The following is a 17,978-nucleotide window of genomic DNA, read 5'->3' as shown; positions in this document are numbered from 1 at the left end:
ATGCGTTCTTGTGAAAAATGTGAGAATGGAAGGAAAGAGGGAGGGATAGGAAGAAGGAAAGAGAAGCAAAGGGTAGGAAGAAAGTTGACCTTGGTGCCCTTTTCCAGCCCCCTCCCCCGACTTTCCTGTTCTCCACTGTGTCCATCTCTGGTTTCACCAGGCTCCATTCCTTCCCAGCTCCCTGTTTCCCACGGCCCTGAAACCAGCCGACAGGGATTTGCATTTTGAAAAGCCTTGCGTGGCTACCGGCGCTGGGCATGCTCAAACGTCCAGAACTGGCTTTTTTCGGCAACTTTGGCAGCTCTCCCACCCCCACCCGAAGGGGCAGGTACGCACAGCTCCCTCCCTGTGAGTAAACGGAAAGAAATTACCCCACTCCCGCCCAGGGCAGAAGGCCACAGCCCCGCGGGGCAGTGGCGCGCTCCGTGGACGCTGCCAGGGGGCGCCAGGCCCTCGGTGGTGGCGCGGCGCTGGGGTCGAGGGCCGGGGGGCGCGCGCGCCCCTCCGAGGGGGCGCTGTCCGAGGGCACGTGCGCCGGCGCGCGCTCTGGGAGTGGTCGCGGGGTGGTGGGAGGGGCGGGCAGGGGCGGGGCCGCGGCGGCGCGCGGAGGCCGAGCTCTGCTGGGCTTGGAGAGGCTGCGGCGCGGCCAGCGGCGGGAGTGCAGCGGCCACCGTGCCCAGAGATTCAAAACCCCAAACCCGGGAATTGGGGGCGCTGAGCCGGGCCGGGAAGCAGAGCCTGGCCGTGAGGAACAGCCGCCCGTTGCTGTCTGCCCGTTTGCGGACAGCGTCTCCCTCGACTCCGCTTAGGAAGTGGTGGGGGTGGCGTGGCCCCCGTCGGGAGGCGTTCGAACGCCCGCTCGGAGAGAGAAAGGATTCCCCTGTGCTTGGAGCCGCACTCGGGCGCGGAGGGAGCGGCGGCAGGCTCTCGCTCTCGGCACCATGGGCTGCACGCTGAGCGCCGAGGACAAGGCGGCGGTGGAGCGGAGTAAGATGATCGACCGCAACCTCCGCGAGGACGGCGAGAAGGCGGCGCGCGAGGTCAAGCTGCTGCTGCTCGGTAAGGGCGGCCGGGTCGGGGCCCGGGGGTCGGCGGGGGGCTGTGTGGCGCTTCGCGGTGACCGTTGCGCGGCCCTCGGCGTTTGGAAACCCGGAGGGAAGGGGGAGGAAGCGCCCGAGGAGGCTTCCGAGCGGGAGCTGGGTCGGGCGGTGCGGAGGCGAGGCAGGTCCCCCTCTCCGGGTGTCTGGCCTCCCTCCGCCCCGGCGGGCGAGGACTCCCCGCGGCGGGGCGGGCGCGTCACTTCACTCGGATGCCTTCGCGCGACCCAGCAAAGAGTCCAGGCGCGAGTCCGAGGCGGCGGGTCGCGTGGAAACCCTTTGCTTTGAAGTTTAGCTCAGCCTTATAAAGATGAAGGGGCATTCGCGGCTAGAAAATAAAATACCCCCCACAACCCCTTCCCGGAAAACCCTTCTTCGTGTGAGGTGTCGGTTGTGTTTCACTGTGGTTTTCTCATGCCCATAGTGCCACGTTTGGTGAAATCAGTGCACCTTTTGTGGGGCCTCTGAGATGGGGCTGAAATGTCTTTCCTGTTAACTTCCTATGGCGACTCCTTAAGTGGTCAAGGAGCACTGATTACATTCCCCTAGCGCTGAGAAAAGGCTGCGCTGGATGCTTGATTTTTCTTGCTGTGGGGGCATGGAAGCCACCCAAGTGGGATTGGGAAGCTTTGCTTTAGTAGTAGGCAAGGCAGATACTCGAGTGGTGAAAACTGCTGTGAAAGAGCGAGAGGGTCACGCCAGACAACAGGGTTCTCTCTCCGCTGCCACCGTTTCTGATGAATGAGATTTGCCAGGTACACGCAAGGCTTTTATTTGTTCTTAGCACTGTTCTGTTCGTGAAACGCTACGTGGAGGTCTTTTCCAAATATTTGACGGGGAAGAAAATAAAGGGTAAACCAGGGTTTTCACTGAGGGAAGCATTAGGAAAATCTTTACAGGTTAAAATTTGTGAGTTAGGGTTTTCTTTTGTTTGCATGTTTTCTTCTCACACTCTAGGTATTTAGATAGATGAAAAATTTCTCGGAATCCTCATTTGCATTTCCAAGGACTGCTTTTATTTTTGTACCAGTTATAATAAAAAAGAAATGTTGCACAAACCTGTTTTCAGTAAGCTTCTGTTTCATCGGTTTAATGACTGCAGAAAAAATGGTGGGTTTTTTTTCTCCATTACTAGTAGGCTTGGGAGCAGCAAAGTTGGCATGACTAAAAGTAATAATGATCTGAGTCATTTTGCAAGTAAACTGTCAAATAACTTTGCATTTTAAAGACCTGGGTGGCTTTTTTCACCCTCTCGCCCCCAACATAAATCTTTCTCAGTTAATGCTGTTTGCCTAAGTTTTCACATTAATAAGAAATACTATGTTTTGAGGAGGTTAGTGTATGTACTTCTCTTGTGAATTGAATGTGAGATAGATATGAAATAAGAGGATTAAGAAGTTTTTTTCTTGCAGTTTTTGCTCTCCTGGTGTGATACGTTGTTTCAGTGTATTTCTGTGTGACTCTTAGTTTGAGCAGCCATCCACCATGTTTAAAGCAATTGAAAAATGAATTATCTGGTGGTGGTGTTTTGTCCTTTAATTAGGTGACTGTTAGGGATGGACTAGAATAAAGGTCCCAGGAGTAGGCTTTTGCTTATGTTCAGAAGAGATCAGTGTGTCTTAATCTTAGCACGGTTGGCATTTGGGGCTGGGTAATTCTTTGTTCTGCAGGTTGTTTTTGTGCATTGTACAATGTTCAGCAGCATCTTTGGCCTCCACTCATTAGATGCTAGTAGCAGCCCCCTAACCTATGAGCTCCAAAAGTGTTTCCACGTATTGCTAGAAGTCCTCTGGGGGCAAAATACAGCGTTAGTTAAGGACCACTGTTCTAGATTAAGACTTAAATATAACTGAATGTATAATATAGAACCAGAAGTTGAATCTTGACAGTCATCATAAGTGAGTTCAGAGAAAGATGTAGCAGAGGCCTCATTTTCAGAAGAAATTATGGAATTCGTATTTCTTTTTCTTTTCTTTTTTTTTTTTTTTTGAGACATTGTCTTGCGCAGTAGCCCAGGCTGGAGTGCAGTGGCCCAATCTCTGCTCACTGCAACCTTCACCTCCTGGGTTCAAGCGATTCTCCTGCCTCAGCCTCCCGAGTAGCCGGGACTACAGGTGCGTGCCACCATGCTCAGCTAATTTTGTATTTTTAGTAGAGACCGGGTTTCACCATGTTGGCTAGGCTGGTCTCGAATTCCTGACCTCAGGTGATCCGCCCGCCTCAGCCTCCCAAAGTTCTGGGATTACAGGCGTGAGCCACCTCGCCCGGCCAGAATTCTTATTTCTCTAAACCAGTACTAATACCATTAGAAATATTTCAGAATGATTTTTAGAAATCTTCAGGTGACTGAATTCTTTTTTTTTTTTTTTTTGAGACGGAGTCTTGCTCTGTCGCCCAGGCTGGCTGGAGTGCAGTGGCGCGATCTCGGCTCACTGCAACCTCCGCCTCCCGGGTTCACGCCATTCTCCTGCCTCAGCCTCTCCGAGTAGCTGGGACTACAGGCGCCCGCCACCACGCCCGGCTAATTTTTTGTATTTTTGGTAGAGACGGGGTTTGCACCGTGGTCTCGATCTCCTGACCTCGTGATCTGCCCGCCTCGGCCTCCCAAAGTGCTGGGATTACAAGCGTGAGCCACCACGCAATTCTTTTGGCTGTCTTTTCTAGCTTTGGTCTTTTGCTTTTCCCTACCTCTCTCCTCTTTGGAAATCCTGGCTGTCCTGCTGGCCCAGCACTCTCCTCTGTCTTATCCTCGTTCTACTCTACCCTTTTGCCCAGAGTTCCAGCACCCTAGTCCTGTAAACAGAATGCTGGCATACTTATTCCGGAAATTTAATCTTGGAATGTTTGAAAATACTGTTTTCCTAATTTGACTTTAGTAGTGAATTGTGACCTTTTGGTTCTTTTTTGAATCCTTAAAGCATATGTATAGGCAGCTCAGTGAAATAATTCCATGTAAAACACGGCAGTAGAATCAACTGGAAATGTAAAATCGTTTCTAGGTAACGTATAACCAATGTCACAGCCATTTGCATTCGATCTTGTTCCTCTTCACTTATTCTGTTTTTCTCATCAAATGATGTTTTTTAAATTTAAGGCATAAAATCTCTAAAGTACTTTTAAGACAGTCTGTTAAATATATTGCATTTTTTTCTTAAGGAATGTATTGTCATTTTAGACAGCTGGGCTGAGTAATTTAGATATGAGACTTGCACACTATTAGTAAAGATTTTGGCACTGAGTGTCTATATGATTTAAATCAGAGGTATTTCACTATACAGAGCAGTGAATTAGGCCTTAAAAAAAGAGTAGCTAGTCTAATCATTGACACTAAGGAAATTAGGCCAGAGTTTGGGTTGTTTGTCTTTTAGGTTTAGTTTTTATGCTTATTAGGATGATAATACTTAATAAACATTTTAAAGAAGTAAGTAATAATGAAAGTTTTTATATAATAATGTCTAATTGTTGTTGAGGAAATTATTTGTTATTGTTATATCTTTGAGAATGTTTTAATTTATCATCCTTTTATGGGCAGTAAGATTAAGCTTATGCTTTATTTCGGTAGGTAGCTATAGTATACTACTGGTACTTATGGAATATTATTTTATTATGTGTTTTGAGGACATAAAAGTTGATATACAAATAAATGATCATGAATTAATTTTCTGTTCCAAAGCTTTGAGCAGTATTCTCCTTTATTCCACCTCACTATCCTTCCTTCCACTGCACTTACCCTCATATACAAAATTCCACACCCTGATCTCCTTCTTTAGCTTGGTTTAAATATTCCAGGTTTGGGGGGAAATGAGCTGAGGGATTGGATTTCTTCTATTTGGTGGGTATTTTTCTATTGCTGCCACCAGCCAGCTCTTTGGGATGCTGCATCATTAATCTTCACTCCTTTTGAACTTGCCCTGTGACTTCCCCTAGTTGAGAAATTTTGGCATTGCAGGGCCTTTGATTTTTCATTGCTTTGACTTTCTTAGAATTGGTTTAGGATCTTAGATGTCAAAAAGCCCGTTTCCTTGAATAAACGGATCCGGTATTTCAGTATGGGTTGTGTGCTTCTCTCTCATGGCGTACCTTGTATTAGCAGTTACTTTAATAAGAGGCCACAGGTGGTTTAAGAGTATATTTTGGAATTGCTGATTTTTTTCTGTACCTTCTGTTTTTCATTTTCATATTTATAGTTCAAGTCCTTCTCTGCCTCTGGTAGCCTAATTCCAATAGGCTCTCCTGCTTCTTGTCTTTCCCTCTAGCCTGTTCTTTCTGTTGTAGGTATCATGCTGCTTCCTTGCTCAAAAACCTTTGTTGACTTTTCCGTTTCCTGCAGAATAAAATCTTTTAGACTTGGCTTCCCTCTACCCTTATACTTTTTCCTTAGGGCACCCTTCTCCAAACAGAAACTGTTGGCGTATGTTAAAGCATATTTGCACTTGATTTCTGGTATTGTTTATCCTTCTGTCCAGCCTATTTTCCTACTGCTGTGGGCACTTTAAAGGCAGAATTTTTGTAGGTTTTCTTTGAATAACTAACAACCCTTCTATTTTATTATGTGTAAAGTGACTTCTTAAATATGTAAAATTATTATCTTGCTGGAATGTAAACTTCATGCTCTGCTGTTTTCAGTATCAATGAGAGCAAATAACTGCCCAGCCAAATTATGTAAACAAAAAAGGAATGGTAAATTTTGTGATGACCACAGTGAACACATGGCATCTAAAATCAAATTGGTTTAAGATTTTTTTCATATTGAAAAGAGCTTTTCATAGTCATTGTATTTGTTATATTAAAGTTGAGAAAATGATAATGGATATTCGTTGGAGGAGGATCTGCTATGTTGCAATTATGGCACTTTGACCTGCAAATTTTTTTTTTTTGTAAAGGTAGGTCTCATTTTCTAATTTTTACTTTTGACCCCAATTTCTAATGCATAAAAAGTATATGACTCTTGTTGAATGTCTCAGTGATAGGAAATATGCCTATCTTACAGAATTTAATAGGTGTTACTTAAACCTGAAAAAGACTGCTGTAATTTTTTAAACAAAAATTGTGTATTCAACCACAATCTTAATTTTTATTTTGTTGCACATTTCTAACTGCCTTGGAAAATTCTATGTACAGCAAATTCACACAGGAAGACCTGAGTGTATTTGAGTGTTCGTTGCAGATTTCTTGGTCACATGTTCTGGCATGCAGTTAACCAATGTATGACTCCCTAGAGTATGACACAGTGAAGTTCAGATCCCAGACTCCATTTGAGTCTTATGAACTAAGATGAGCTCTGCCTAATCTTTTAGTGCTCAGACTGGTTTCTGTCATAACTTGTTAGTGCCAATTAAAAACCTTAACGGAAATAGGGCAAAAAAAATTTTTAAATGAATGTTCATTACCATAAACGTAGTGACCAATGCAAAATGTATTGTCATACAGTTGTGGAGGTTAGAAGTCCAAGAAGGGTTTCCACTGGGCTAAAGTCAGGTTGTTGATAGGGCTTCTTTTCTTCTGGAGATTCTAGAGGAGAATCCATTCCCTTGCCTTTTTCAACTCTACAGAGGCTGCCTGCTTCATTGGCTCATGGTGCCTTCTCCATCTCAAAGCCAGCAATAGCTGGTGGAGTCTTTCTCATGTGGCATCACTCTCCTGCCTCCCCTTTTCACTTGGAAGGACCCTTGTAATTACATTGGGCCCACCCACATAATCCAAGTTAATAGCCCCATCTCAAGATCACATCTGCAAAATTCCTTTTGCCCTATGAGGTGACATATTCACAGGTTTCAGGGATTGGGACATATTTATCTTTGGGGACCATTATTTTGTCTACCACAGTCAGCCCTCGGGCTCCGAAAGGCTCATGTGCATCCTGCATGCAAAATGCATTCACCCTCTCCCAACATCTCCAAAAGTCTCAACCCAATACAGCCACAACTGACTGCAAAGTCTCAACCAGGGCTCATCATCTAACTCAGGAATGGGTGAGATTCTGGGTGTAATCCATACTGGAACAAAATTCCTTTCTGTTTGTGGACCTGTGAAACTAGCAAACAAGTTATCTGCTCCCAGAATATTGTGGGTCAGGCATAGGTTATCATTAAATGGAAAGAAAAAAGGAGTCTCTAGTTTTGAGCACTTTCAAAACTTCTTTAGGTTTCAAGGCCTGAGGATAGTTCTCTGTGACTCTGCTCCACCCTCTGGGTACTGAACTTCTCCACTCTTGGGAGTCATCCTTCTTTTCTAATGAAGGGTGGTAGCACCTGTATGCTACTGATTACTTTTATCAGCCTGTTTCTTGCCTGTGGAATTATGGTGGTCTGACAGCATTATTTCATTTCATATTCTTCTACTTCACTTTTTTCCTCTCCCGTTTTACTGTAACCAGCAAGAAAAAGCAAAAACAAAGAACCGGCCACATCTTCAATATTTTGCTTGGAAATCTCTTCATCTTAATGTCCAGGTTTATAGCTTATAAGGTCTGCTTTCCACATAACTGCTGGACTTAATTCAGCTAAGCTTTCTGCCTGTATATAACAAGGATCCCCTTCCTCTAGTTTCTAACAACATGTTTCACCTTTCTTCCCATCCAAGTCCTCAGCAACAGTATGTTCATGATAATTCACATATTTTCTAAGGTGATAATGTTTCATCTACCATGCTCCTCATTTCGTTCTGAGCCCACACTGGGAGAGACATTAACATCGTATTTCTACTAACAGTATGTCAAGACCACCTAGACTTTTTCTCTTACGCTTTTCAAAATTCTTTTAGTCTCTGCTCATTGCCCATTTCTGCGTTTTTAGGTGTTTGTTATAGCAGTACCCCATTTCCCATGATCTTCATTGGTATCTCATATATCACTTTTAAGAGTGCAGAATAATTGTAATTTTTACATTCTCCAGTCCCTCATAATTTATGTGACTATCATGGTAACACTAAAAGCACCAGTTTCTTACATGTCATATTGAACCCATGGTGTTACTCAAGTCATAATGTGAAAGAATAAAGCTTTTCTTTGCCTGTTCTTCATTGATGTTTTTCCTGACCATCCAGTCTAAATTAGTCTTCCTTCCTCTCCCTTCCTACTAATACCATATCGAACTCATCTCGTACTTTTATTTTTTATTGTCTGTTGCCTTTCTTTATGGCATTGGCCCCATCAGAGCATGAATCTTGTCAGACTTATCACCTGATGGGATGGTGCATAGTAGCTGTTTCATAATTGTTGGTTAAATGAATGGATAAATTGTTGAACATTAATTTTGACTAGTTTTCTTTTAAAGGGAAAAATTGTTACGTATTCTTTGTGCCTTGGGTATTTTGAATGAATTTTAGCCTAATATATATCTGGCTGGTTTAGAGTAATGAAAACGTACTACATTATTCCTAACACATTTCTAAAAAGTAAACTAATTTAGGGGACCATATTCTTGTTGCATGACCAAAAAAAAATCATGATTCTTGGTAAATAATTAAGTGGTAGAGTGAAATGTGATTTTCATATTTGAATATTCTGGGAACTTTGTTTTTAACAGTATTGTTGCCTTGCTGTTTCACATGTTATTTTGCTGCTTTCTTAAAATGCATACACTATTGCAATGAGGCATTTAATATATACTCACAACTATATATTTCACACAGGATGATTTGACTCTGGTAAACTTCAGCTTTCAGGAGCCAGCAGGCTGCTCAGAAGCTCACCAGCAGACTGTTCTTTATGTCTTGCTTGTTCTTATGTGGTGAGGATGATCACTGGTAACATTTGTAAGATATGTTCCATGCTTTTCCTGTCGAATTACGCTTTAGCCTTACCAGATCCTTAAGAGAATTTACAGTCTACTTGGGGAAATACAATATACACATAAAGATAAGTCCTCATAATGTCAAATGGGGAAGAAAAAGAATAAAATAGATACTAGGAAGGGGAGGTGAGTGTCAATATTGGGACTTCATTGTAGATCTTGGGGGGTGGAGGTGGAGGTAGCCTGCCTCTCGGATATTACTTTGGTTATAAATCTGTCAATTGCTTTCATGTATTTCTGAACCTACTATTTAACCCTTATTGGGTGTAAGCTTTGTGTTGTATGGAAACTTATAATTTAGAAGAGACTTTGCTATCTATGAGTTTAGTTTTCTAACATTTTCCATGTCTAAGGAATTTTTTTTCCCCTAAAAAAACAAGGTTTGTTTAGCTCTGTAGAAAGACTTTCCAGAGAGGAAAGGGGAGTTGACTTAGAACTCTGGTGGTATAAGTTTTCCCATGAGACCTTGGGCACGTTACCAAATTTCATGAGCTTCGTTTTTTTCTTCTATAAATGCTGGATAATAAATATATCTACTTCATAGGGCTACGGACAAACTAAGCTAGTGCATCTGAAGTACTTAGAATACTACATGGTACATACATTCTTAATAATTATAGGCTATTATTATAAATACTTTAGAGACTCTCTGGAATCAGCCCTCCGTTGCAGTTTCATCCATTTATGATCATAGACATTAAATTCTTTTTATTGGCTTTTCTTAGCAAGGATGTGTGTGTGTGTGTGTGTGTGTGTGTGTGTGTGTGTGTGTGTAGTGAAGACTTCAAGACGTAGAAATTCAGTTTTAAACATTAGTTTCTAATCCCACCATAACTTCCTTGAGGGACTTGGATTTCTCTTAACAGCCTCCTTACTGGGGCTAGACCAGGTAAATATCTGTGCTGTGTTAAGAATTCTGTAGAGAATGCACTTTAAGTAATCAGAAGACTTTACAAATGTTATAGAAGTAATTTTCTCTTCATTTTATTATCTGTTTTTAGAATTAGTGCAGTGGCTTCTTGCAAACTTTTTTTTTTTTTGGAAAATAAAGCTGTTAGTGTAAATTATGAAATGTTAAGTTTATTCAAAAGATGGTGCCATTTCTCAGAGGAGTTTATGACAACTTTCCACAAAATATAAAATCTTTCTAAAACTTTCTGTACTGTTGATTCAAAGAGATTCCTGATAGAACTCCAGGATTATAATGGATTTACTTTTAGGAGAAGAATGTCTTGAAAAGTGGTGGTAACTTTGATAGAGAACCAGTGAATCATTGAATCTGTGATAGTATTTGTGCCTTTTAATAAATTGTAAAATGAGTTCCTTAAGACTTACATCTTGAATTGTATGAAACTCCTCCTGTTACCCTTGCCTCACTAAAGTACAGTCTAGAATTTTTTCTAGTAACTAATCTATATTATTCATTTTTCTTGTTTGGGCACATACATCTTATTTGACAGCCATTGCTGAAGGCTTACTAATTTTGTTCTTCATGGTATTTAAGAGGGATGGAACTTGTAAGTAAACTTACAGTTATAATCAATATAATGTAGTAGGAGTTAAAAGAAAACTGCCTTCTTATATGGTTCTGAAGTTAATCTAATTCCAAGAATTACATTTATTTCGGTATAGCTTAAAATTGATCCATGTATACTAGCTCACTTAAGTTTTCACAAACTGAGCACATTAAATCAGCAATCAGATCAAGAAATGTATGCAAGGTATATTTTGTTATTGTAAAAAATAATGCTGGTCAGTAAAGTTGCTGGGACTATAAGATGGTGCTCCTCTAATTCAAGACCAACACTGAGCACTTGCCTCCATTGATTCGTCCTTTCTTGCCTCCAGCACCTTTTTCCATACACCTGATTCTCTAGCATCTTCACACTGCTTTAAAGACTCCTGTGTACTGGTCTCAAGTCATGCCTAGCTTTAAAAGTGATAAAATCCAAGTAATACACCCCTTAAGTAATTTTTAATCAATTTTTTTATTTAAACTTTTCAGAATATTCAGAAAAATAGGCAGTGTTCATATTTTTCCTTTTTCACTTTCCAGTCACTCTTTAAATTACTTTCTGCTTTAAATCGTTGACTTTCTGATTGATATAGAAGTATTGAGAAATAGTCATGTAACCATATCAATCTATATATTTTTTAAAGAGGTAATGTGTCTATTCCCGTGTACTTTTCTCCTTCTGGAGTTCCTTTTATATGAAGATTGGGCTTCTCATTTGAACTTAATTGTAACTTCTTTGTGGTTTTTATCTTTTTGTGCTACTTACACATTTTCTAGGTTCATTTTTATCCAGTTGGCAATAACTAATCTGCCTATTAATATATTGAGCCTCACATTTTAGTGGTGAAATTTCTATGTCTAAAAACCATTTCTAATATTTAACTTGAAAAAGTATCTGTTATTCTACTTCTTTATTTTCTGGCTTTTTCAAAGCCATTTTCATTTTACTGTACCTATTTCGTAGTCTGAAAAACGATTTTTGAAGTTCTTGAGCTTCAGCTATTTGTGGTGTCTTGACTCTGTCTCGTGTCTCTTGTAATTTTTCATTTGTGAGCATATATTAAGCAGTACATTGTCTGTGTGAATCCTGTACACCCTGGGTCGGCTGCCGTTCTCCTTTCAATCTCGTGGATGCTGTGGCCTTCTTACTTGGTTTTTCCCAGGCAGCCCTTTCCTGTAGAGCCAGTATGAGGTAGCCAGGTTCTCAGCTGTTTCGAGTGCTTTGCCTTCTCTGGTTATCTCAAGCATCAGGAAAATTATATGTTGCATACATTCCACGGAGGTCCCATGGTGATGGGGAAAGGTCAGCTCAGGCATTCCCTCTGCTTAGCCACACTTCATCATACTGCTTGGATATGTGTTGCTGCCTAGGAGACTTTCTTAACCCAAACAGGCCCCCCTGCCTTTAGCAGTTTCTTCATCTTCTCTGACATACAATTCAGCTTTGGCCCAGAGAGGAGATTAAGATATGGGTCTGACTCTGCCTCTCTTTTCCCCATCTGCCTTCTGCAGTTGCTCCTAACTGATGCCCTGCAGCTCCCAAGCTTGCAGGTTCTGCCATGGGGTGCCTGGGAAAGTAAGGCACTTGTACGCTTCCATTTTTGTCTGGGTGATACCAGTGTCTGCCTCTTCTCCCATTATTCATGTAAATGCAAAAGAGAAAAAAGCACTTTAATAATTTTCAAAAATTTCTCATACTACATTCTCTATTGTGTCTGGGTCTGAAGTTAGGTTTTTGTGTTTTTTCCCACAGTTATTCCTACTGTATGTCCTTGCTGCAAACCATGTGCTGACCTTATTTTTTTAGAGCTCGTTCTTTTTGCAGTTAAACTTTACTATACATAGAAGTAATTTTGAATCTTTCAAAATGCAGATTCTCATTGAGTAGGTCTGAGGTGGGGCCTGAGATTCTGCATTTCTCACAGACTCCCGGGGTGCTTGTATTGCTGAGCCACAATCCAGTCCATCTCAGAGTCCTAGAGGAGGTAATCTTTTCTGGTTCTTTTCCATTTATCCATTTCATAAGCATTTCTCACGTCTTATCTGGCCTTTGCCACATTCATGAAACCTATCACTTTATCAGGAAAGTATTTAAAACAATGCCTTGCACAGAGTAAACATCATGTTTTAGATAGTCACATGTACATGCACACACACATATCGATCACACTTAATGTTATTATTGCTGTTTTATAGTTAATCTTCTAATGTCAACCTAGAAACTTGTTTTAGTAGTGCATTTTGAGAGAAACCATTTGGTATCATCTTACATGGAAACATCCGCTTCCTTAGGAATGACCAAAAACTATAATTAGCGATAATGAATCTTTTATGATTTGGGAAGAGTTTTTTAAGTGGAGTTCTTTTGATGATACGATTATTCAGGTCAGGCTGAAAGAGCCCCAATAATAATGTTTTTCTGACTGTTTTTCTCTGGTAATGTTTGTGACAAAATTCCTTCGTCATAAATAAATATAGTTGCTGGTGCAGACTGAATATTTGTATTCCCCCGAAATTCACATGTCGAAACCCTAACCCCCAAAGTGATAGTGTTTGGAGATGGGGCTTTTGGGAAGTAATAAAGGTTAGATTAAGTCATGAGGGCTGGTCCTTCATGATGAGATTGGTATCCTTATTTAAAAAAAAGACACAGGAGCTCTCTCGCTTGTACCAAGAAGTGGCCATATGAGACATAATTCAGTGAGGGCCCTCACCAAGAACCAGACCATTCTGGCCCCCTGATGCGATCTCCAGCTTCTTGACCTATGAGAAATAAATGTTTGTTGTCTAAGCCACCCAGTATAGTTTTCTGTTATAGCAGACTTCACTGAGTGAGACAGTTGCAAACTCTGATTAAGTTTACAGTCATTGGACTTGAAATAATCATGCTGCTTTCCCATCACTTCAGTTCTTCTGATCTGTAGGTGGTGCATACAACATGATTTCCTTTGCTTTTAAAAGGGAATTCTGATCTTAGAAAACTACCCTTCATGTTTAGTGATCAGTAATTGCAAAATAAGAACTATTTGGTGATTAAACAGCGTGTGTTCTATAGCTTCTGCTTTCATCATAGTATCATTTGCTGGTTGAGCTTAGTTGCAGTTATGACATCTGGTTCTTATGAAACGTGTAAATTCATTCAACAAATATTTATAGAATGCCAGTTCTATGGCCTGCATTTTCTAAATATGTGGGAATGGAAGTCTTTGGGAAGCTGATATATTAAAGTACATAACACATTATTGGAACATTTCACCATTAGGTAAAACAATATATTTTGTTGTTGTTGTTGTTGTTTAGTTATGTTTAAATATAAAAACTGGGCTGTGGATTCTCTCTCTCATTTGTCTTAATATGCCTTTGTAGTAAATCATCTTAACAATGTTTTAGATGAATGCAGTTTATAGGTCAGGTTGAGTTTTACTGCTTTTTGCCAAAAACTATTTCAGACTTTCAGAGCTAAACACTAAGTAAGTGGACTCCACAGTAATTTATACTGTGCACATGGTGATGCTTGGAATTTTAGAACTGACCCTCTGGAAAGTTGTCAACTGACAAATGTCCGTTGTAGACTTAGCAGTCCCATCTGAAATAAACTGTAATTTAAAAAGTAGTATAGAAAGAGTAATTCTGAAAAATATAAAACTCTCAAAAAGATCTTAGTAGTGGCCCCCTTTGGAGAATCGGTAGGACTTAGGCTTTGTAATTCATAGACTTGTGTAGATTTTGCATTGTATTTGGGTATATGTCGATGTTTATGTCCATCAGTGAAAAAGATGTTATTTTAAAATTAAAAAAAAAATAAACTTAGAAAATTAGAGCATCTGAATGATTTTATTAGATAAGCAACTTAACTTTTAAAAATATAAGCTAAAAACCATTTTGAAGAATTTCTAGAATGTGTTCATATCCATGGAGAAATAAGTTGAGAACCAAACTTTAATGTTTTAGAATTGAATGGTTGTATTCTAGAAATGATTTAATGTAAAGGTTTGTCTTTATTTCTGAAAGTTAGGATTAGCTATTTAGATTGATGATAGTTTTAATAACTAAATATTATGTGGATGTTTACAACTAATATTTCCAGTTTATTTGATGGAACTTTTGAGGTAAAAATATAGTTATAACTTCCTTGTACTATATTTCCCACATATTTTGAGGTGTTCAGTCTTGAGACTGATAATGTGGTATTACTAATACTAATGTAGTCTCAATAGTCTTAATTATATGCAGTATCAGTGTAGGAAAAAATAGAGGAATTGCTTTCTTTTGTTCTAGTATTTATTTTTAAATGCTCCTTCTCTCTGTATGAAGTATTATAGCTATACTGTGGACATTTAGGGAAGCAAACATTTGAGTAAATTTCTTTTCTCGATGTATTTTGAATGGTTGATGTCATATTGCAAATGTAACTTTACACTTTTTCTGGCTTAAATATTTACTTATTAAATATTTTCTGTAAATCCCAACTTTAGTGGCTATATAATGTTTTACAGATAGTCCATAATTTGTTTAATCACACTAATGTTGATATTTTATGTCTCCCACTTTTACAGTCACGTACTATGCTGGAACTGTCAAATTTTATGCATGTATCATTGCCTGTATTCCTAATTATTTCCTTAAATTATTGGGTTAAAAGTTTTGAACCATTATAAAGCTTATGATGTGTATAGATATTCACCCCCTAAATGGTCCAGTTTCTATCCCTACAGGAGGCATGTGAAGCTGCTGTGTTTCACCTTACCTTCATGAGCATTGAGTGTTCTTGTAATTATCTGCACTAACTTGTTGGGTAACAGTGGCTTCCCATTGTTACTTTAATCTGCAATTTTGGATTTGCTGAGGGGCAGCAGAAGGACTATATACTCTAAAGTTAATGTGCTCCATTTTGAGACTCATCAGAACCTGTCTTGTAATACTTTGCATGTTGGTATATTTCCCCTTCCCTGTGTACTTTTTGATTTTGTTACTTTTTCACCTAGATTGTTTTGCTTCATGTTAATGAGAGGATTTAGAAAGCCTTAAATTGTTGGCCCATATAACTATTCCTTGAGTGGTTTTAACACGGCATTTTTAAAATTCACGTAATTTTATATGCCTTCAGGATATACAAACTAAAGTAGAGAAGAATTTGTTAAATGAGAAGAAAAAATGGAAACTACAATAGACAAGATTAATTCACGTTAGCGTTGAAGACCTACATACCCTAAACAAAGTGGGACCAAACAGCATACCATCTGTATACCACCTGTTTTCATGGAAGTGCAGATTACAATGAGATGCCATCAGAACCGGACGATACCAAATGTTGACTTGACAGCTTTAATTGTACTGTTGTTGGCTGGGAGCATCAATTGGTAAAACAATTTTGGGTAAAGCTTTATCAATACTTAGTAAAGGTATGCATACTTTTGAATCGATAATCCCATTCCTAGGTATGGATTCCAGAGAAAGTGTTGTACATGTACCAGGAAAAATATTTACTACAACATTGTTAGTAATAGCAAAATTTCAAAAGAACTAAATTCTTAATCATCAGGAGGGAATAAATATGTGAGCAGGAATGAGTAAGTAAATGAGGGTATATACTGAAAATGAAATACTATGTTAGAACTACACAAATGAAGTACTGTACAGAGATAGTGAATGTATGACAAATCTCAATAACAATGCTAAGTTAAATATGCACTTTGTAAAGTGATATGCTTTATGACACATTCATATAAAGTTAAAAAATCCTCAGAACTATGCCATATATTTATAGGTACAAACACATAAAGGAAAACTGTAAATAAATGCAGGGAGAGGATAAACATCAAATTCAGAGTGCTGGTTACTTCTGAGGAGGCGGAGAGGGAAGTGGACCAGGAGGATGCATCCAGGGTACTGCAATGTTATTATTCTCAAGCCAGATGCTGGACACACGGATGTTTATTATCTTATTTTCTAGATATTTTTATATGACTGAAATATTTCACAAATAAACAACTTTTGTTATTGTAGGCTAATTCATCTCAATTTTGGCATGTTTTCCTGTGATTTCACATCTGGTTATTTCCCAAGCCTTGTTTACTCCTTATTGCATTGCATTGTCCATCCATCATCCTCCGTTTTTCCATTTTTACACAAGTTAGTCTTTTGTAATGTCCTCCTACCTGGTCTTCTCCCTACATGCTTCCCACCCTTCAGTCTGTATCAGTCCTCCAAAATGACAGCTTTGATTGTATCAGTAACTGGCCAGAAGTCGTCAGTAGCTCTGGTTATTTACAGAACATTGTTCTCTTCGTTAGCATGGAATTCAGGAGCCTCTGTGGTTTGGCTTCCACCCTGTATTTCCATATTTCCCATGATTCTCCCTTGCCACAGTATGAGAACTTCCCCTGCTTTCCCATCTTGATATCCTTGCTTATGTTGTTCCTCTTTCAGGGAGTGCCCTTCCACCCTTACCTGTTTCCAGTCCCGCCCAGGCATGTTCATGAGCAGAGTTTGGGAGAACTTTTCTCAAAGTTGAATAATATCTGGATTCCCTAATAAAACAATTCTTACGGATTCCTAATATTGATTTAAATGTATTGCAAAATCACTTCAATATACAAAACCATGAAAACGTATAATTAGGTATAAAAATGTTTCTCACTTCTAGATAACCACAAAGCCAAAAAAAAATTACACACAAAACCACAAACCAATAGAGTTCTCATTAACATGACTTGTTCTCTGCTGGTTGTGATGTCAGTCATCTGTAAACTGCTTTCACATGTGGCATGCCTACTATCAAATGCCACAAGATGTCTCAATTCTTCCCTCCTCTTTCTCTGATTGCAAAGTCCTCATTCCTGGGGTGCTCCCACCCCCAGTGGAATAAATGCCTCAATGAAGCATCATCATGAATGAAAAGGCTCAGTAGTGTTCCCCACCAAGTGGCTGCCTTTCTACATGAAAAAAATACATCTGCCTCTAACTTTCAAATTGCCTAAGTGCAGATTTATTTAATAAATACTAGCTATTGTTTGCTACAGGCTGTGTCAAAGGTTGTGTGGATCCAAACATGTATCATACATGGATCATGCCTTGAGGAGTTTCATGGCAAAAGAAACCAAGGAAACGTTATTTACGGGAGGGATAAATGCTAGAGGGTGTGATTTGAACTTGTATAGGGAGGCATCTGAATTTCAAGTTCAGAGCTGTTAGTACATAGCCCTTCAGCTATTAAAGGGCACAAGCAAGAATATGAAGTTGACATGTTTATTTTTAATTTTTTCACTTTGTTCTCCTTTCACGGCCTCTTTTCAGTTTTTTAATATATGCTATTTTCTTCAGTTTTCTAGAACTAAGGTGGTAGGTAGTATTAATCTCATGTTACAAAGCAGGAAATTGAGGTTTTGATAGATAAGGAATTTGCCCAAGACATACTGCTAGTAAGTGGCCAGGCTGGGTGTTGTCTCCTTCTATACTGTCTCTCAGTCCTCTCTTACGCTTCTTTCCTTATGTTATTTCATGTGCGCATTTGCAGTTATGCAATTAAATGGTATTTTCCCCTCTATTAGGGAGACGGCCTGGTCAAAAGTA

At 39.6% G+C, this 17,978-nt stretch overlaps 1 protein-coding gene across 1 annotated transcript in view; it reads left to right on the top strand.

Moving 5' to 3' along the window:
• Positions 1-616: 616 nt before the first annotated feature.
• Positions 617-17,978, top strand: part of GNAI1 (G protein subunit alpha i1) — an 86,309-nt gene continuing 68,947 nt past the window's right edge. Inside the window, exon 1 of the mRNA XM_032761225.2 lies at positions 617-1,059. Coding sequence (XP_032617116.1) covers positions 942-1,059 — 118 coding nt within the window. The 5' untranslated portion in view covers positions 617-941. The remainder of the gene's footprint in view (positions 1,060-17,978) is intronic.

Source organism: Hylobates moloch, unplaced genomic scaffold (assembly GCF_009828535.3).
Source record: "Hylobates moloch isolate HMO894 unplaced genomic scaffold, HMol_V3 SCAFFOLD_1, whole genome shotgun sequence".
Classification (NCBI taxonomy): Eukaryota; Metazoa; Chordata; class Mammalia; order Primates; family Hylobatidae; genus Hylobates; species Hylobates moloch.
This window is presented reverse-complemented; position numbering and strand designations above follow the sequence as displayed.